The 19,712-nt window shown below is 46.6% G+C and overlaps 1 protein-coding gene across 12 annotated transcripts in view; it reads left to right on the top strand.

Annotated features, from left to right (window-relative positions):
- The window catches only part of TAF1 (TATA-box binding protein associated factor 1), a 46,598-nt gene that overhangs the window by 18,820 nt on the left and 8,066 nt on the right, over nucleotides 1-19,712 (top strand). For 7 of the 12 annotated variants that reach the window (XM_084813462.1, XM_084813467.1, XM_084813460.1 and 4 more), the window contains 18 exons: nucleotides 296-426; nucleotides 1,690-1,770; nucleotides 2,326-2,475; nucleotides 2,759-2,881; nucleotides 2,999-3,174; nucleotides 4,529-4,770; nucleotides 5,398-5,611; nucleotides 6,406-6,571; nucleotides 7,496-7,707; nucleotides 11,593-11,701; nucleotides 12,096-12,194; nucleotides 13,755-13,932; nucleotides 15,743-15,810; nucleotides 16,551-16,673; nucleotides 17,471-17,563; nucleotides 18,032-18,116; nucleotides 18,752-18,819; nucleotides 18,904-19,020. In XM_084813462.1, coding sequence (XP_084669588.1) covers nucleotides 296-426; nucleotides 1,690-1,770; nucleotides 2,326-2,475; nucleotides 2,759-2,881; nucleotides 2,999-3,174; nucleotides 4,529-4,770; nucleotides 5,398-5,611; nucleotides 6,406-6,571; nucleotides 7,496-7,707; nucleotides 11,593-11,701; nucleotides 12,096-12,194; nucleotides 13,755-13,932; nucleotides 15,743-15,810; nucleotides 16,551-16,673; nucleotides 17,471-17,563; nucleotides 18,032-18,116; nucleotides 18,752-18,819; nucleotides 18,904-19,020 — 2,435 coding nt within the window. The remainder of the gene's footprint in view (nucleotides 1-295; nucleotides 427-1,689; nucleotides 1,771-2,325; nucleotides 2,476-2,758; nucleotides 2,882-2,998; nucleotides 3,175-4,528; nucleotides 4,771-5,397; nucleotides 5,612-6,405; nucleotides 6,572-7,495; nucleotides 7,708-11,592; nucleotides 11,702-12,095; nucleotides 12,195-13,754; nucleotides 13,933-15,742; nucleotides 15,811-16,550; nucleotides 16,674-17,470; nucleotides 17,564-18,031; nucleotides 18,117-18,751; nucleotides 18,820-18,903; nucleotides 19,021-19,712) is intronic. The other 5 variants (XM_084813463.1, XM_084813468.1, XM_084813461.1 and 2 more) reach the window with 1 other exon arrangement.

Raw genomic sequence — 19,712 nt, 5'->3', positions numbered from 1 at the left:
GTGCAGGAAAACCTTTTGGAAGCAGTTGAAAACAGAACTTCCTGAATTTTAAAGAACAAGTATTAGGAGACAGCTTTGAAAAATGACAAGATCAAATAAAGTATAAAATACAGAGCACCATTTCAAGTCTCTAAAACTGGTAGAGAAAATCTTTTATGTGTCCCCATATGTTCAATTATCCACTTCAGCCATGGACGCTGGAGTGCTGTTTGCTTGCTTCTCCTGTTCCTGGGACTATGATGGGAGGGAGGGAGGCTTTCTCGCCTGGCTCAGCGGAGGCCCTTGTTTGTTTCAGGGATGGACTCCAACTGGTGGGTTCTAAAGCCAGACTTCCGGCTACCAACTGAAGAGGAGATAAGAGCAATGGTGTCTCCAGAACAGTGCTGCGCATATTACAGCATGATCTCTGCTGAGCAGCGCTTGAAGGTGAGCCTGTGTCTTTTGTGGCCTTGCCAGTTCTTGATGGTTGCTTTGAAAGAAACTTGAGAATTGTGAGACTGTCTCAATCCTGCCATCTTTCACCAGGGGGAAGATTTGGGGAGATTATAAATGCAGATATGCGGCTTCAAAGCCTAGGACCCCAAAACTAGGCTATCTCTTAGTATCAAATAGACCAGTCCAAGGGAGGAGATAAAGCTGTATCTTGAATTCTCAATCCAGTAGTTTTGTGCCCTCTCAGTGGGGCATGTATTAAGTCATTCCCTGAGCAGCAGCTAGAAAAGGTTCCATCCTTTCTGAAATTCCCCACCTTTGTGATGGAATAAGAATTTACTCCCCCACCCACAATTTCTGTAGCGTACCAGTAGCATCGAAGCAGAGGACACAGTGCTTTAGGATAAAAATCTTGGAAGTGAGCTTTCAAGCTTAGACAGAATTCTGTCTAAGCTTTAACTCTGGTCTACGGATTCAGAGTTAAAGATAAAAGTGCCCAGACCGACTTGAACCCATCCAAATAGAGTGTGTGCTCTTCAAAGGAGCAGCAAGGCCGGAGGTGTTTGTCATCATGGATGGAGGGGAGGACAGCCAATTCCATCCTTCTTTTTTGCATTGTGCTGGGCTGGTAATTTCCAGCACGGCTGGCATCAAATCTTGACTTTCAGAGTCGGGAGCAGTGCCTTGAATAGGGAGAGCAGCTTCATAATGGTCTCTTGGATGTTTCTAGGAGGAAAAAAGAAAGAGCAGAGGAGATTCAACAGCAACAGCTCTTTGGGACCGTTTGGTTTCTCAGGTTGCTGTTAGCAACTTTAGGGTGACTGACATCCAGCAGATAGAAGGCCTTGGCCTGCTGTAGCCTGTGTTGGGGAGAGGATTTTTCCTGAGGGTGGGGCCTCCTGAGTACAAGGCTTGACCGGCATTTCCTTTCTATTTATACAAATCTGGTGTGATGGTCAGGGCCGTGGCTCAGTGGCAGAGCCCCTGCTTCGCATGCAGAAGGTACCAGGTTCAATCCCTGGCTTCTCCAGGGAGGACTAGAAATGACTCCTGCCTGAAACCCTGGAGAGCAGCTGCTGCCAGTCAGTGTCAACAGTACTTGGCAAGATGGACCAAAGGTCTGACTCAGTAGAAGGCAGCTTCTGATGTGCCTGTGTTCCTGTGAATCAGTTGCTTGTCCTTCTCATGCTGATTGAGCCAGTGTACGGGGTGTTCAAAGTGGCTCAAAAATTACTGCTTATCTCTGTCTTCCTTCAGGATGCAGGTTATGGGGAGAAATCCTTTTTTGCCCCAGAAGAAGAAAATGAAGAGGACTTCCAGATGAAGATAGATGATGAGGTAGAACCGAGATTATGCTTGACAGTGATGGGGCACAGAGCAGGCAGTAAATGTTCTTGGCCAAAACTTCAGATTTATTTATTTATTACATTTCTGTGCCATCCATTAGCTGAAGCTCTCGGGGTGGTTTACAAAAGTTAAAACCATAAAGTACAATAACATGATAAAAAATAAAAGTTTTTAAAGTTTAAAACTACAAAATAAACCAAAGTAAAAGCCAGCTGCAGTGCAAAGATCTAAAAATGCACTGATGCAATTTTTAAAACTGAAGGACCAAAAAGCCTGGGGAAAAAAGCCTGCGCTATGTTGTGGTGCGGAAAAGGCCACAAAGTAGGTGACAGGTGAGCGTCTCTGGGGAGGGCATTTCACAACTGGGGTGCCACAACTGAAAAGCCCTCTCCTTAGTAGCCACCCCCCTCACTTCATTTGGCAGGCGCATTCAGAGGAGGGCCTCTGAAGATGGTCTTATGGTCTGGGCAGGCATATATGGGAGGAAACAATCCTTCAGGGGGTGATCTTCCTTCTGAAGGGTGACAGCTTCTCTCTACTTCTTAGGTGCGCACAGCCCCTTGGAACACCACACGGGCCTTTATTGCTGCCATGAAGGGGAAATGTCTCCTAGAAGTGACCGGGGTGGCAGACCCTACTGGATGTGGAGAAGGATTCTCATACGTAAAGATCCCAAACAAGCCAACGCAGCAGAAGGTAGGCGAATGGGCCAGATCAGGAAGGTGAGGCAAAGGGTCAGGCCGGGAATAGTTGCTGGGCAATTGCTGTTGCTGCTTCCTTCTCTTATCCAATAGCAAGGAAAGGAGAGCAGGAGAGCCATTCCCTCTGGACCCTGTGAGCACCCCTGTGGGGAGTTTGGAGAGGGTGGGAATGCCAACTAGGCATGCTGCAGAGTTTCTCCTTGGGCTCTTCTCCTGCATCTGAAAGTGTGAGGATAAGTAGATGCATCTGTGAAGAAAGAGTCTTGTTCTTCTTCAAGCAGGATGACAAGGAGCCACAGCCCGTCAAGAAGACAGTTACTGGGACAGATGCGGATCTCCGGCGCCTGTCTCTCAAAAATGCCAAGCAGCTTCTGCGCAAGTTTGGAGTTCCAGAAGAGGAGGTGAGTGTGGATGGGAGCTCTCTCGTTCTGTCTCTCTCCCTCTCTTCGCCCCCCCCCCCCCCGGTGTTTGAGCCTCCTCAGCAGCGTTCTGCCGTCAGCAAATCTCTCCTTCCTTAGATCAAGAAGCTCTCCCGCTGGGAGGTGATTGACGTTGTGCGCACCATGTCCACAGAGCAGGCCCGCTCGGGTGAAGGCCCTATGAGCAAATTTGCCCGTGGATCTCGCTTCTCTGTCGCAGAACACCAGGAGAGGTACAAAGAGGAGTGCCAGCGCATCTTTGACTTGCAAAACAAGTGAGTTTTTGGCTGATGCTGCGGGTGTGGGACCTTCAGCTGGTCTACTGCCATGCTACCCCCGCCCCCAGCTATCCGTCCTTGCTTAGTTTGGGGCATGATGTTATCTTACTTGACCTGAATGTCTGAGCTTCCAGTGCCTGCTTCTCCTTGAGCAACCATGACTGTGTTCTCAGCCATTCACCAGTGTGCTGACTCATGGTATGTAGGAAGTCTGCCTTGACACTTCTCCACAATTGTAGAATTCCCTTCCCTGGAAATGCGCTGAAGTCCAAAATGGGGGTGTTTATTGGAAGCATTTAAATACATTTTTGGTGATTGGGAACTGCCTGATATTGAGGGTGGTGGTCATGGAAAGGAACTGGAATTCATTTTTATTTAATTGTTATCCAATGCGAGTTGAACAGTCTTGATTGGGTTTCTTTTTTAATTTTTTTTTGTTCGAGGTATGTTTAGAATATATGTAGGTTTTTGATTTTCTGCTTTCAGTGTTACGTTTTTATTAGTGTTTAATTGCTTGAATTGTGTTAATGCCTGACTTTGCACTTTAGGTTTATTTATTGGTGGTTTTCACTTTTTTCTTATTTTGGAATGTAGTTTATTGTTTATTTGCATGCCCCTTTGGATACTTTTGTTAGAACAGCAGGATAAAAGTAAATAAACTGAACAGAAGGTCTTAACTGGGATAGCTGTGTTAATGATGCTCTTGCAAAGGGGCTTTATGGGGAATATTTGAAATATTTATGCCCTACTTCCTTTTCCAAACTAAAGCAGTCATGGTGGTCTTTCCCAAGAGCTCTGTAGTCAAAAGGCAGGGCTAGGTTAGCAAGATGGTTATGTTTTCTAAAGAAGAGGAGGATTTTGTAGGGCCTGGACCTAGGAGAGTTAGCAGGGCCCTGTGGTTGTGACTCATAGAATCATAAAATAGTAGGGTTGGAAGGGGCCTATAAGACCATCGAGTCCAACCCCCTGCTCATTGCAGGAATCCAAGTCAGAGCATCCCTGACATGTGGCTGTCCAGCCTCCTCTTGAAGGCCTCCAGTGTGGGAGAGCCCACCACCTCCCTAGGTAACTGGTTTCATTGTCGTATTGCTCTAACAGTCAGGAAGTTTCTCCTGATGTTCAGCCGGAATCTGGCTTCCTGTCACTTGAGCCCATTATTCCATGTCCTGCACTCTGGGATGATTGAGAAGAGATCCTGGCCTTCCTCTATGTGACAACCTTTCAAGTACTTGAAGACTCCTTGAAAGCGACTTTGACGCTTGTGTCTATCTCCTCCTCCTGCTTTTTATGGCCCAAAGCCTTCCTGATGTAAACTTCAGGGACTGACGTTGATGGTGGTTTTCTGCTTCAGAGTCCTGGAATCCACGGAGATCTTATCCACAGACACGGACAGCAGCTCTGCTGAGGACAGCGACTTTGAGGAGATGGGGAAGAACATTGAGAACATGTTGCAGAACAAGAAGACCAGCTCCCAGCTCTCCCGGGAGAGGGAGGAGCAGGAGCGGAAAGAACTGCAGAGGATGCTCATGGGAGAGGACAGCGGCAACGACAAGGAGAGGAGCAAGAAGGACAGGAGGGACAAGAGAGGACTCTGTGAGTGCTTGGCAGCAAGGGCAAAGTCCCCAGATAAGCTTGCAGGGGGTAGCTCTCGTGTCCAGTTATATCTCAGGCTAAAGGGCATAAGGAGACTCCTCCTGGGTCTGACCAAGGAGAGTCCACATAGTCCAGCAGCCTGCTTTCCACTTTGGTCAGCCAGATGCCTCCAGGAAGCCCACCGGCAGGGCACAAAAGTGCTTGGTAGTCAGGAGCATGCTGCTTCTGAATTTGGAGGCTCCATAGAGCCAGCATGGTTAATAGCCATTGACAGAAGTGGTGTTACTAGCAGAGAGGACAGGAGGAAGAGGACTTCCATAAAATGGGGCTTACAAGTTGTGGAGAAAGGAACACAGAGACTGGAACAGAAGTGCCAGTGAGCACAAGAGGCAGGTGAAAGGGGCTGCCTTGGGACGTGCCATTGTCTAATCAGGTGCATCAGGTGATGAGGTAGCGGTTCTTGTGCTCTCCGAAATATCCAGTGCCGAGGCCTGTCTTTGCTCCTTGCCCCATTGGATCTTGGGGACTTGGCATCTCAGTTTTGCTTAGGGAGCTAACCCTCCTCTTCCAGTTGGGAGGCCCGGGCATTGGCTCACTCCTCAGCATGCAGCCATGTTTCTTTTGCAGCCTCCACCCCCGGCAACTTGGGCGGCTCTCACAAAGATGATGACACGGCCTCAGTGACCAGCCTCAATTCCTCTGCCACCGGTCGCCGCTTGAAAATCTACCGCACCTTTTGTGATGAGGATGGGAAGGAGTATGTGAGATGCGAGACGGTCCGTAAGCCCTCAGTCATTGATGCCTACAGCAGAATACGGACAACCAAGGACGATGAGTTCATGTAAGGGCATTCTGGAAAGGCTGCTTTCCATTACAGGAGTGACATGTTGGTAGGGTGGGAATCCCCGTATGAAAGGCAAGGTGCAAAAGGAGGAAAAAGCATAGGACATTTATATTTATGGATTTATTAAAAAACATTTATATCCCCCTTTCTGCACAAGGCAGCCAGCATGCTTTTAAAAAATTAACATTAACAAATGCAGACGGGAGACAGTGGATAAGAAAATAAACAGCAGACTCAGGGAGTCAAGCAGAGTGAACAAAATCAAATCCTTTGGAACAAAAAGGCTTTTAATTTAGACTGATATGTCATTAGGGAGGGAATCAAGCGAAGCTCCAGTGTCGACAGTCAGAGAATAGGTGTTTCAGTGGATGTTGCATGCTCATTTTGGGCCATACATCAGGTGCCTTCAGAGACCCATGTGTGTCCCAAGGAGACATTGGCTCTCTTCATGCAGTTGACTGTGGGGCTTCTCTATTTGCACTCCTAAAGTAATGTCTGAATGGTTCTCAGGACTTGTTCTTGTGGTATATCCCTGGCCACTGGGTTTGCTGCCCAGCCTTGCCGGGTGAGCACAGGCACGCAGGGCCAATGGATATAAACTTCGCCCTACTTGAAGTTCGGTGAGGTTGCAAAGGAGGTGCTGAGCCCAGCCCTGCCCAGGACTCCCTGTTGGAGCCTGTCTAGAACCAGCTGTGCAAGACATTTTCTGTCCGGGGTTTGAGAATGGAAGATGCTGGAAAGTGGGGCCCTGGCCAAGTCAAAGGCCTTGATGGGGGGCTTTTGTATTCCAGTCGGAAGTTTGCCCTCTTTGATGAGCAGCATCGAGAGGAGATGCGGAAGGAGAGGCGCCGGATCCAGGAGCAGCTGAGACGGCTCAAACGAAACCAAGAGAAGGAAAAACTGAAGGGTCCGCCTGAGAAGAAGCCCAAGAAGATGAAGGAGCGGCCAGATCTGAAGGTAACAGCTCTCTCTTGAATTTTGGTTACTTCTGCCATCATCCGTCCTTTTTTTCTTCAGAGAAAGTTTGTTGCTCTTACATCTGTGAAGATAAATTCACAGATGGTAAATACACAGACGAGCTGCCTTGAGTGCCATTTTTGGGCAGAAAGGTGGGATATAAATTAAATTTAAGACAGGAATGTGCAGATGTGTCTGGCGACATCTCAGAAGCCAGGGTGCATTTGGGGTTTCTAGTGAGTGGGGCTTTGGTGCTCTAAGTCATTCCTTTCCCACCCCTCAAATGGCCCTGCACCAGGCCCTCCATGGACTAGATGATGTCAGTGGCTATGGCCACGTTTACTGACATCACTGCCCTGCCCACTTTGCCTTTCCCCATGCTGAGAGGGGCTCCCATCTCAGATTGGAGATAGCAGCAGGGATTCATCCAGCAGTGAATCCAAGGAGGCTCCCTCAGACTGATGGGGAACCTCTCTGGGCAGGATTAGGCCCACGTGCTGGAAGTTTCCCTCCTGTGCCCCAGGCCTATGAGGAAGAAGACAGGCAGCCTTGCTTGGTTAACATTATTGGCTTAGACCAATTTTGCGTCATCTGGGTTGTACTGGTGCAGGATCCAGATTTGTCTTTTCCTTTTAGTGCATACCTGGCCTTAGGCTGTGTCTGGGTTGTTGGGATGCTGTGGGATGACAACACTGGCTGTGCTTCTTTAAGCAGGAATGCTCTGCCAAGGGGAGGAACCCCTTCCCTGCTGGCACTTCCTGCTGTTGCCACAGTCTCATCCAGAAACATTTTCACAATTGGATTTCACCTCTGCATGCCCTGGCCTGCATCTGCTCGATGTGCACCTTTTTGCTAGTGTGGGCAAAGACTTCCTTCCCCGAGTGTGTAAACCACGGCCCTTTGCTGCCTTTCCTTCTGCTGCAGTTGAAGTGCGGCGCCTGTGGCGCCATTGGGCACATGAGGACCAACAAGTTCTGCCCCCTCTACTACCAAACCAACGCTCCGCCCTCCAACCCTGTGGCCATGACGGAGGAGCAGGAGGAGGAGCTGGAGAAGACGGTCATTCCTAACGATAACGAAGAGCTGATCAAGGTGGAGGGCACCAAGATTGTCCTGGGGAAGCAGCTCATCGAGAGGTGAGGAGGGCTGAGGAGGTGCTCAGCGCCATCCCCATAGCTGATGGTGCTGGGCTCCAGTCTCAGTTGAAATCCCACCTGAGCCATGAATTCACAAGAAGGCTTATCTGAATCACAGTCTTCCAGCCTCAATGTTCCACCTGTAAAATGGAGCCATGTTGACTTATCTCATGGGGTTTGTTTATGAATATAAAGTGTTCATTAGTCACCTTTCTGCCGAAGTATCCAAGGTGTTGTATGATCAAATTAAACAATTATAGTACCAAAAACATACAGTGAAACAGAAATAGCCACATCGCATCAATAATCAGGATTGGGACTTAACCATTCATGATACAATTAAACAGTTGTTGTTGTTCAGTCGTTCAGTCGTGTCCGACTCTTCGTAACCCCATGGACCATAGCACGCCAGGCCTTCCTGTCCTCCACTCTCTCCCGGAGTGTGCTCAGGTTCATATTCATTGCATCGGTGATGCTATCTAGCCATCTCATCCTCTGTCGTCCCCTTCTCCTTTTGCCTTCAGTCGTTCCCAGCATCAGGGTCTTTTCCAGAGAGTTTTCTCTTCGCATTAGGTGGCCAAAATATTTGAGCTTCAGCTTCAGGAACTGTCCTTCCAATGAGTACTCAGGGTTGATTTCCTTTAGGATTGACTGATTTGACCTCCTTGCACTCCAGGGGACTCGTGAGAGTCTTCTCCAGCACCACAGTTTGAAAGCATCAATTCTTCAGTGCTCAGCCTTCCTTATAGTCCAGCTCTCACAGCCATACGTTACTACTGGGAAAACCATAGCTTTGATTAGACAGACCTTTGTCGGCAAGGTGATGTCTATCTGTCACTGCTTCCATTTCTTCCCCTTCCATATGCCAGGAAGTGATGGGGCCAGATGCCATGATCTTCTTTTTTTTAATGTTGAGTTTCAAACCAGCCTTTGCACTCTCCTCTTTCACTCTTAACAAGAGGCTCTTGAGATCCTCTTCGCTTTCTGCCATTAGGGTGGTATCGTCTGCATATCTGAGGTTGTTGATAATTCTCTCGGCAATCTTAATTCCGACCTGTGATTCATCCAACCCAGCGTTTCTCATGATGTACTCTGCATATAAGTTAAATAAGCAGGGTGACAATATGCAGCCTTGTCGTACTCCTTTCCCAATTTTGAACCACTCGGTTGTTCCATGTCTGGTTCTTACTGTTGCTTTTTGTCCCTCGTACAGGTTTCTCAAGAGACAGGTAAGGTGGTCTGGTACTCCCATCACTTTAAGAATTTGCCACATTTTGTTGTGATCCACACAATCAATGGCTTTAGCGTAGTCAATGAAGCAGAAATAGATGTTTTTCTGGAATTCTGTTGCTTTCTCCATGATCCAGCGAACATTGGCGATTTGATCTCTAGTTCCTCTGCCTCTTCGAAACCCAGCTTGTATTTCCGGTAGTTCTCGGTTCGTATACTGCTGAAGCCTAGCTTGTAGGATTTTGAGCATCACCTTGCTGGCATGTGAAATGAGCGCAATTGTGCGGTAGTTTGAACACTCTTTGGCATTGCCCTTCTTTGGAATTGGAATGTAAACTGACCTTTTCCAGTCTTGCGGCCATTGTTGAGTGTTCCAAATTTGTTGGCATATTGAATGCAGCACTTTAACAGCATCATCTTTTAGGATTTTAAATAGCTCAGCTGGAATACTGTCATCTCCGCTAGCTTTGTTGTTACTAATGCTTCCTAAGGCCCACTTGACTTCACTCTCGAGGATATCCGGCTCAAGTTCAGTGACCGCACTATCATGGCTATCAGGGACATTCAGATCTTTCCTGTATAGTTCTTCTGTGTATTCTTGCCACCTCTTCTTAATCTCATCTGCTTCTGTGAGGTCCCTGCCTTCTTTGTCCTTTATCATGCCTGTCTTTGCACAAAACGTTCCCTTGAGATCTCCGATTTTCTTGAAGAGATCTCTAGTCTTTCCCATTCTGTTGTTTTCCTCGATTTCTTTGCATTGTTCATTTAAGAAGGCCTTCTTGTCTCTCCTTGCTATTCTCTGGAACTCTGCATTCAGTTGGGTATATCTTCCCCTTTCTCCCTTGCTTTTCGCTTCCCTTCTTTCCTCAGCTACTTGTAAAGCCTCATCAGACAGCCACTTTGCTTTCTTGCATTTCTTCTTCTTTGGGATGGATTTCGTTGCTGCCTCCTGAACAATGTTACGGACCTCCGTCCATAGTTCCTCAGGCACTCTGTCTATCAGGTCTAATCCCTGAAATCTATTCCTCACCTCCACTGTATATTCATAAGGGATATGATTTAGGTCATACCTGAATGGTTTAGTGGTTTTCCCTACGTTCTTCAATTTAAGCCGAAATTTTGCAACAAGAAGCTCATGATCTGAGCCACAGTCAGCTCCAGGTCTTGTTTTTACTGACTGTATAGCGCTTCTCCATCTTTGACTGCAAAGGACATAATCAATCTGATTTCGATATTGACCATCTGGTGACGTCCATGTGTAGAGTCGCCTCTTGTGCTGTTGGAAAAGAGTGTTTGCTATGATCAGCATGTTTTCTTGGCAAAACTCTATTAGCTTTTGTCCTGCTTCATTTTGTACACCAAGGCCATGCCTGCCTGTTATCCCGGTGATTTCTTGACTTCTTACTTTAGCATTCCAATCCCCTATGATGAAGAGGACATCTTTTTTTGGTGTTAGTTCTAGAAGGTGTTGTAGGTCTTCATAGAACCGATCAACCTGAGCTTCTTCGGCATCAGTGGTTGGGGCATAGACTTGAATTACTGTGATGTTGAATGGTTTGCCTTGGATTCGTACTGAGATCATTCTATCATTTTTAAGATTGTACCCCAGTACTGCTTTTCCCACCCTTTTGTTGACTATGAGTGCTACTCCATTTCTTCGAAGGGATTCTTGCCCACAGTAGTAGATATGATGGTCACCTGAATTAAATTCGCCCATGCCTGTCCATTTTAGTTCGCTGATTCCCAAGATGTCGATGTTCAATCTTGACCACCTCCAGCTTGCCTTGATTCATTGATCTTACATTCCAGGTTCCTAAACAATATTGTTCTTTACAGCATCGGATTTTCTTTTCACCACCAGACACATCCACAGCTGAGTGTCCTTTCGGCTTTGGCCCAGCTGCTTCACTCTTTCTGGCGCTACTTGGAAATTCCCTCTGCTCTTCCCCAGTAGTATATTGGACACCTTCCGACCTGAGGGGCTCATCTTCCGGCGTCATCTGTTTTAGCCTTGTGATGCGTTCCATGGGGTTTTCTTGGCAAGAATACTGGAGTGGGTTGCCATTTCCTTCTCCAGTGGACCACATTTTGTCAGAATTCTCTGCCATGACCTGTCCGTCTTGGGTGGCCCTGCACGGCATAGCTTATGGCTTCACTGAGTTACGCAAGCCCCTTCGCCACAACAAGGCAGTGATCCATGAAGGGGAATTAAACAGTAAACTGGTGCAATCCATCAGGCAAAAGCCTTGCAAAAAGAAAGCTTTTACCTGGTGCCTAAAGGTCATCGGTGAAGGTGTTTCATGGATTTGTTTGGCAGGGCTGTTCCAAAGCAGAGGCGCCACCACCAAGAAGGCTCTGATTTGTTGGGATGATTAATACAATAAGTGGAATTGACAGCGTCTTTGAATCTTAAGAAAGATACAGCAGACTTCAATGGGGGCTGACTGGTGTTGAGGTTGCAGGGATCATGAGTATAAAGTCGAGGGTGCAATCTTCAATTTACAGCTCCATTTACTCCACTGGCAGCTCCAGCGTAAATGGGATTTGCATTGTTCTACTTATGCTTGACTAGTCCCCTCCAGAGGGGAGCCAGACCCCCTGGATGGAGAGGAGCTGGAAGCTGAAGTAGGTCCCTTTCTGTCTGTCTGCTCACAGTGCGGATGAGGTTCGCAGGAAGTCCTTAGTCCTGAAGTTCCCAAAACAGCAGCTCCCACCAAAGAAGAAACGGCGCGTTGGAACCACGGTTCATTGCGACTACTTAAACGTAAGCCCTTGAGTCTTTATAGTTCTCCCCCTGTGATCCACCTTGGAGACAATTGCAGGGAATGTGCTCTTGACCCAGGCCTTTTAACATCTTTTAACATTTTTAATAGTATGTAATAAAGTTTTATTTTACAGCCAGTACTGATTACTATTGATTACTCTATTTTTTTTTTTATTCCTATGGGATTATTGTAAACCTTGTTGCATTTGTGGTAAAATTGGCCCTGATTCTGCTCAGGAAGTTGAAGCAGCAGCCAGACTGCAACCTCCCTGCTAAAGAGGAAAAGCTGCACAGGCAGAATTGGAAGCTTTGAGATGCTCGTTTTCAGGCTATGAACAGTCCATTGAGTGTGAACCTTAAAAGTGTTGTAATATCCTGCATCTATCTCTTTCAGCGACCTCACAAATCCATCCACCGCCGACGCACGGACCCCATGGTGACACTGTCCTCTGTCCTGGAAAGCATTATCAATGAAATGCGAGATCTTCCCAATGTAAGAGCTTTTGGGCCTGTGACATTTGGTTGCAGTGTTCTGGTCCTGTGTTATGTGAAGGGGCGAGATGGTTTTATGCTATCCAGATATCTGGAGGACTAGCTCCTTGAGAAATCCTTCACTCATGTCAGTGTTTGGAATTTGAAGGCAAGCTTTCTCCTGTAATTCTTTGAAGTGGAGAATGTTGCCTGCTCGCCCCTTACTTGGCTCTCCTCATGAATGAGTTTATTGAGAATTATACTTCCTTAATTTGTGTGTGGGGATTCAGGAGGCAGATGCGAGGTGGGTTCCCTCTGATGTCTTTTGAGTAGAGAGGAGGGAGCCACAGGGGACACGTCAGCCCTTCATGAAAGTGCGGACAGCTTGGCTCCTCCATCAGCTGCCTCTCTTGATCCCTCAGAGAGGCCTACTTATGATCAAGGAAAGGAGGCAGGAAATGAGCGTGGCTGGAAAACCACATATAAAAGGCAAAGGAAGGGGGAAGCCAAGGAGGGAAGGAGCTCTGTGGTTCTCTCTGGTCCAGGGGAGAACCAGGCTGGGGAAAACTCCCTTTCCTCTGGCTTAGGTCAAAGGGGACTCTAACCTTGCCCCCTATCTTTCTCAAAGATGGTATCTAGAAAATATTCCCCTTTTACAAGTCATCCACAGGGCCAAATTACATGGGACTGCAGGGGAGGGGGAAGGAGAATCCCCCCCCCCCAGTCCTGACAAAAAAAATCCCCCCAAGCTGTTTGTGTTGGGATGGAAGCTTTCATTGGTACCACTGGGAGCTTCCCTCCTGATACAAACAGCCCTGTGGGGGGTGGGGGGTGTTCATCAGGACCATGGATCGTGGGGAGGGTAACCCTCCCCTGGAATTCTGAGCTCAGTGGCTACTATTTGCATTTCTAAAAATATTCACATTTAGCATCAAGTATAGTTTGGCCCTTCGATGGGGTGCGCATTGCCCATGGGTGGCTAAGAATTTAATCCTTGGTTTCCAGCATTTGGGTTCCAGCACTATATGCGGAGAACCTCAGAGAAGCACACCACTCTATCCCCCGCGCTCTGGTTGTGCTACAGGCATTGCAGTCTCTGCCCCCAAATGCTCATTGTCTGTCTAATTGCAGCCTTCCCCAGCCTGGTGTTCTCCAGATATGTTGGACTACAACTCCCATAAACCTTCAGCCAGCTATATCTGGAGGGCACCAAGTTGGGGAAGTCTGGTTTAATGGACTGCACAAAGGTATGTAAACCAACACTTACTAGTTCAGGTGGCTTTAAAAGGGGATTAGACAAATTCATTGAAGAGAGGTCTGTCAATGGCTATTAGTCAACAATAGCTATTTCTATCCTGCCTTTCTGCCTATAGCTCTCAAGGCAGGCTGAGTGGATCCAGCAGGGCTATTCTTAGGAAGACAAATGTTAAGAAATGAGGGGTGCTATCGATAGGGAATGTTTATCACATGGGGGCTGCTTGCTTGAAGTGGCTTTGGTAGCATTTTGGGAAGGTAGGTGTCAGCTGCCTGCTTAGAGTGCTAGGCAGATGGTAGCTTATATTCTTTTCCTGTTTGCTCCCAGACATATCCCTTCCACCAGCCTGTTAATGGGAAGGTCGTCAAAGACTATTACAAGATCATCACAAAGCCAATGGACCTGCAGACCCTGCGCGAGAACGTCCGCAAACGCCTCTACCCATCTCGTGAAGAGTTCCGAGAACAGCTGGAGCTGATTGTGAAGAACAGCGCTACATACAACGGTATTTAAAATATTTCTCTCTTGCCTCTCTTATGCTTCTAGTATGGAGCATCCCAGTCTTAAAAGACAGTAGCGACAGCTGGGGCAGTGACATGGTGCTCTTTCTGGGAACATGGTGAAAAAGGCGAGGGAGGGAGAGGAGAGTGGAGAATGGTGGCTTTAAATTGGGGTTAGGCAACCTTTTGGGGCCTGAGGGCACATTTGACAATTTGAGAAACTGTCCTAGGCACCACCACAAAATGGCTCCCATGAAAGGACAAGTAACCTGCCCCAAAGGCTGAGTAAAAGGCAGAGGTGAGGTCTGAGCCCCAACACACTTTGACCTGCGGCTTCTCACCATTCTCATTTCCTAAGGATATCTCTGAGCCCCACCATGTAGCCCAGAGAATTCATGGAAATGCAGTGGCCAGAGGTTCTCACATTGCTGTGAAGCAATCCCAGCTGCCAGTAATACAACACATTAATTTAAAAAAAGTGGGAGGGGTAGGGCACCTTGGTGGTCATCAAGGAAGGTGTCTGGGGGTGCAGGGCACCATGTTGCCTATCCCTGGTTTAAAGAGTTTATTTGTACATCTGCCCTGATACTAAGGACATTCCCTCTGATGTTACTCTGTTTTGAACTGACCTGGCTTGTACTTTAAAGCCTCTGGTGCTTCTCTCATCCTTGTGGGGCGGGGGTGGTGGTGGGGGGAGGCCAATTGCTTTTCTGACTGCCTTTCAATATTTCCAACCTGCCAGCAAATTCTCCTCCCTTGGTTTTCGGCTTTCCTCTTGTCTAATCGTGGCTGATTTCTTTTGCCTGACATGAGAAAAATGAAAAAGGAACCTGACACATTTAGACAAGAGGAAAGCAGAAAATTAAGGGAGGAGAATTTTGCCATCTGGACCTGCTGAAATCCCTCCTCCCCCTTGTCTTAACCCATTTTTGACTAACCAGCTGCATCCTTGAACTGGGAGACACAAAACTGAACCAGAACTCTTTGCCTATCCAGCAAGGGTTGCAATACCTGCTCCTCCTCATTTTGTTCCTTGTTTTCTCTGGGGCCGTTGATCTTCTGTTACCTGTTGCGGGGAAGGGAGATAAAACAGTGCCTTGTTTTTATTCATTATTGTGGTTTAAATAGTGTTTTCATGCATTTACTGTATTGTTTTAATCAAGTTTTATTTACAATTGTAAGCTGCCTTGAGTGCTCTTTTTCTTGGTTGAAAGGCAGGGTACAAATCAATCAGTCAATCAATCAAATAAATAAATAAACAGTTTGCTGCTGTTTAAACCACTGCTGTAAAATGGAGAGAGGGCACTCTAAGAGCTGCAGTGAGCCTGGGAGTTAACTCTTTATGCCAGCAGGAAAGGGGACCAACCTAACCATGAATTGATTATATATTTGGAACCTTCCTTTTAGCCAAGCATGGCCCTCCAGGCAGTTCTCAACAGAAAATTTTATTATTTTCATTATTTTTTAAAATCATTTCTACTACTATTGCTACTACAACATTAAAATATTCATGTAAATCACCACAAAAGTCAACAAAATCATGACTATAGCATTGCCAGCCGCTCCCCACTCCTGTTCCCGTCCCCGCCCGCCCCCAACCTGCTTTTTTGTAGCATCTTACCTGATGGAAATTTGGAGATCTCGAAACCTTGCATTTTTTGCGACTTTTGAGTTGGCCTAATTATTACACAAATATGGATTTTGGAGCAAAAATATAATTGGCATTCAGACCCACTAATAAAAGCCATCCATCAACTTTGAATGCCTCTGACATTGCAGTATTTCTCAGTGAACGTTTTTGGCATGTGTTTCCAGGGCCAAAACACTCCTTGACCCAGATCTCTCAGTCGATGTTGGACCTCTGTGATCAAAAGCTAAAAGAGGCAAGTCTTGTGTTAATCTGAGTGTGGAGGGAAGGAGAGCTTGTAGTTTGTGTTACAGCATTTGCTTAGCAACTGAGGGTATTTTAGGGCTGAGCTGAAATCTTGTTCATGTTTGCAGTTTGGTGAGTCTGGTCTAAAAGGAGATCTCTTCTGAAAGGGCTCAAGGCAGCTGTGGTGACCTGTTGGGTACCTGCGTGAGAGAGCATTACAGATATAGGGGCTGTTCGCATGTAACAGTGGCAAATCATGGGGTAATTAACCCATGATTTACTGTGGTGCATGCTGAGCATGTTCTACTACTAATTGTGGGTTAATTGTGGGTTGTTTAACCCATGATTAACCTATACTGTCTGAGTTCAGACATCTTGTAGTAACCCCCGATCAGCTCAACTGGGGGTTGAATATTCCAAATAGCTGTGGAATGTGCCCAGCATGCACCGTGGCAAATTGTGGGTTAATTAATTAACCCATGATTTGCAGCTGTTATGTGTAAACCAGATCATAGTGATGGGGTCATTAGCAATTGAGCACAGGAGGTGTAGATCACATCTGCCCCTTTGATTTAATAGTTTTAGTGGGAGGGTTCAAATGTCAGTTATACCCAAATTAATTGGGTGGGAATAGAAGATGTTAAAATATACTTGATTACAGGATCAAAATATAACAAATACAGTGTATAATTGAATGGGGGTTGTTTTGAGGGAGCTGCTCTCAAGCTGAGTTTCTTGGTATCATTTCAGAAGGAAGATAAACTGGCTCGTTTGGAGAAGGCAATTAACCCGCTTCTGGATGATGATGACCAAGTAGCCTTCTCCTTTATTCTGGACAACATTGTTACCCAGAAGATGATGGCTGTTCCTGACGTATGTATGCCCGTAGCAGATAGTGGTGGATGTGATGGAGAGAGCCTGTGGATCTTAATATGGGGCAGGGGAGGTCTGGGAAACAAACATGGCAGAGCTGCCTTCTTCTTGAAACAATGCAATGCACATTGGAGAGGGGTGCATGTGTGTGCGTGTGTGTCTGGCTTCCTCCATCCTTTTTTTCTTTTGACCCATGCAGGCTCCTGCTTTTCTTTTCTTTTCCTTTTCTTTTCCTTTTCTTTTCCTTTTCTTTTCCTTTCCCTTTCCTTTCCCTTTCCTTTCCCTTTCCTTTCCTTTCCCTTTCCTTTCCCTTTCCTTTCCCTTTCCTTTCCCTTTTCTTTCCCTTTTTCTTTCCCTTTTTCTTTCCCTTTTTCTTTCCCTTTTTCTTTCCCTTTTTCTTTCCCTTTTTCTTTCCCTTTTTCTTTCCCTTTTTCTTTTCTTTTTCTTTTCTGCAAATTTGGCCCTGTCCTAGTTCATCCTCAAGGATTTTCCTTGAGTTGTACCTGAGTAACACTGCTTTTAACGAATGTTGATGGGCAGCCAGAAAACTATCTGGCTCTGGAGCTTTCTTATCCCTGTATTTACTTCAGGTTTGGCCAGGGCTGTGCAGCAAACTTCAGGCACCACCACAGGACCTGGGGTTGGTTGGCAGATATGGGAAATGGAAAGTGTCTCCTAGTTTCAGCTGGATGTTGTACAAAAACTCTTCAGTTTCCCCTGGGGACACTTGATCTAACATATGTTCGCTCTGCAAGAATTGCTTCCTCATGACCTCTCTGTGCTCTTATTGCTTGCAGTCTTGGCCATTTCATCATCCTGTTAATAAGAAATTTGTGCCAGATTATTACAAAGTCATTGTCAGCCCAATGGACCTGGAGACAATTCGCAAGGTGTGTACTGCGGAGGTTGCTGGCATTTTGCCTGACATGACGTTTTTGTGGCTAAACAAAGCTACATGAGTGCATGGAGCTCAAAGATTCAGGATGGATGACAGCATTTTAAATGCTAGGCAAAATATCAAGAACAGAACTGTAATATGGACATATAAGCAAAGCTTGAAGTAATTCCACTTACGTAGCCTCAGTCATTAAACGCCACATTTTGGACTAAAAGTTATGGTAAAAAAATAACAGAGGAATGCGTTCATAGATAGGTTTGAACATTCAGGGTGGTGGTGGTGAGTAGCACCTTCACAGGTAAAAGAATCACCAGGACGAAGTGAGGTTTAAGGAAGGAGGTAGCATGTAGAGTTCATCTCCATTTAGGAGTTTTGTAGGTCAAAATTAGCACGTTACATTGTTCCCTTAGTTCCCCATTTGTTCTACACTCTTACCTTATCTCCCATGTATTCATTCCAGAATATCTCCAAACACAAATACCAGAACCGAGAAGTCTTCCTGGATGATGTGAACCTCATCCTTGCCAACAGCATCAAATACAATGGTAAGAAAATTTGTTGGTGATGTGCTGTGTTTCTAGCCCTTTGACTCGCATTTACACAGAAATGTCAGGATAAGACCTGAGCCTGGCTCCACAATTAATCCCATCTCATGCTGGGATTAGGACATTCACAAGTTTGTGTTGCTAAAATGTGGCCAGTTCCTTTGATGAAAGCTGTCTCCTCCCTCTCTCATGCTCCTTTAGCCTTCTGGGCCCAGTCCTGCTCTGTGGGGCCATAGCTCAGTGGCAGAGCCCCTGCTTCGCATGTAGAAGGTTCCAGGTTCAATCCCAGGTATGGTTAGGAAAGAATCCTGCCGGAAACCCTGGAGAACTGCTGCCAGTCAGTGTCAACAATAATTGTCTGGTTGGATCAGTGGCCTTGACCCAGTATAAGACAGCTTCCGATGTTCTTATGTGGGTAGCCTTGAACAGAATGGAGGACTGGCTGTTCTAGAGCCAGAGGTTAAGGAGATCTTACTAGTAAATTTTGCCTGGCTGTGTGAAGTAGCTTCCTAGGAAAAAGAGACTTCAACAGATACCACTCAGAGTCATCAATAACCACCTGGACAAGACCTGGAAAGATCTGTGTTGGCAAAAGGGTGTATGTCACAAGGGGACATGTATGCTTTTCATTTCAGGGCCTGACAGCCAATATACAAAAACGGCTCAGGAGATAGTGAACATCTGTTACCAGACACTAGCGGAGGTAAGTGGTCCATCGCATAGAACCTGCCAAGAGCGGCTTTCATTTTGGACAGCCCTGGCCATCTCTTCTCTTTCCATTCCTTAGTATGATGAGCACTTGACCCAGCTTGAGCGGGATATCTCTACTGCAAAGGAAGCAGCCCTGGAGGAGGCAGACCTGGAGAGCCTCGACGCCATGACGCCTGGGCCCTACACGCCGCAGGTGAGCTCTCCGAAGTGCTTCTTCCAGGGTCTCTCTTCTGCTTTCAGGTGCTGTAACTCCGGGGTGGGGTGTGTATGTGGCCTGCAGGAAGAGTGCAGGAGCTTCTGGACTCTGGGAAAAGGCTTTACTCATGGAAACTATTTCTTCTCCTGTCTTGCTAAACCCTACCTATATTTCCTGCTTTGTGAGGTTTCTGAGCCACAGCTCCATGCTGGGCCTAGTAGCACCAGGAAACACTTTGTTTGGAAGGAGACCCTTGGGAAACTCAAGAGGCACATGTTTCAATTTAATTTATTATATTTAAACCCCATTTCTCAGCCCAGGGTGGCTCCCCAAAGCAGCTTACAGTTAAACTCCAGCGCCACAAAAATGAGGCCCAATAAAATCATAATCCACCCAGTGGTGTTAGAATTGCTGACCCCATTTCCTTGCTGCCACTCTGACCTCTGCCAAAACCAGGTTTCACCAGTGAAGACGTTCCTCACATTCTCCCTCTCACAGAGTACTCCTTCAAGAGGCCCGACTAGCTCTCACCTAGTAGCCTTATGTAACTCTTCTCACTTGGAGGTTGGCACATAAAACCAACTAAAAACCCGACATCAGACTCGAGAGGCTAAACTAACGAATGGTTGTGCCTTTGCTGCAAACAACAGCCTGAATTGACAGCTCCAAAGGGCCAATCTCCCTTGGCC

This window comes from Heloderma suspectum, chromosome 9 (genome assembly GCF_057233095.1).
Source record: "Heloderma suspectum isolate Gila_16-S chromosome 9, 16-S_ref, whole genome shotgun sequence".
Classification (NCBI taxonomy): domain Eukaryota; kingdom Metazoa; phylum Chordata; class Lepidosauria; order Squamata; family Helodermatidae; genus Heloderma; species Heloderma suspectum.
The sequence above is the reverse complement of the archived record's forward strand: the minus strand, read 5'-3'. Positions and strand labels throughout refer to the sequence as shown.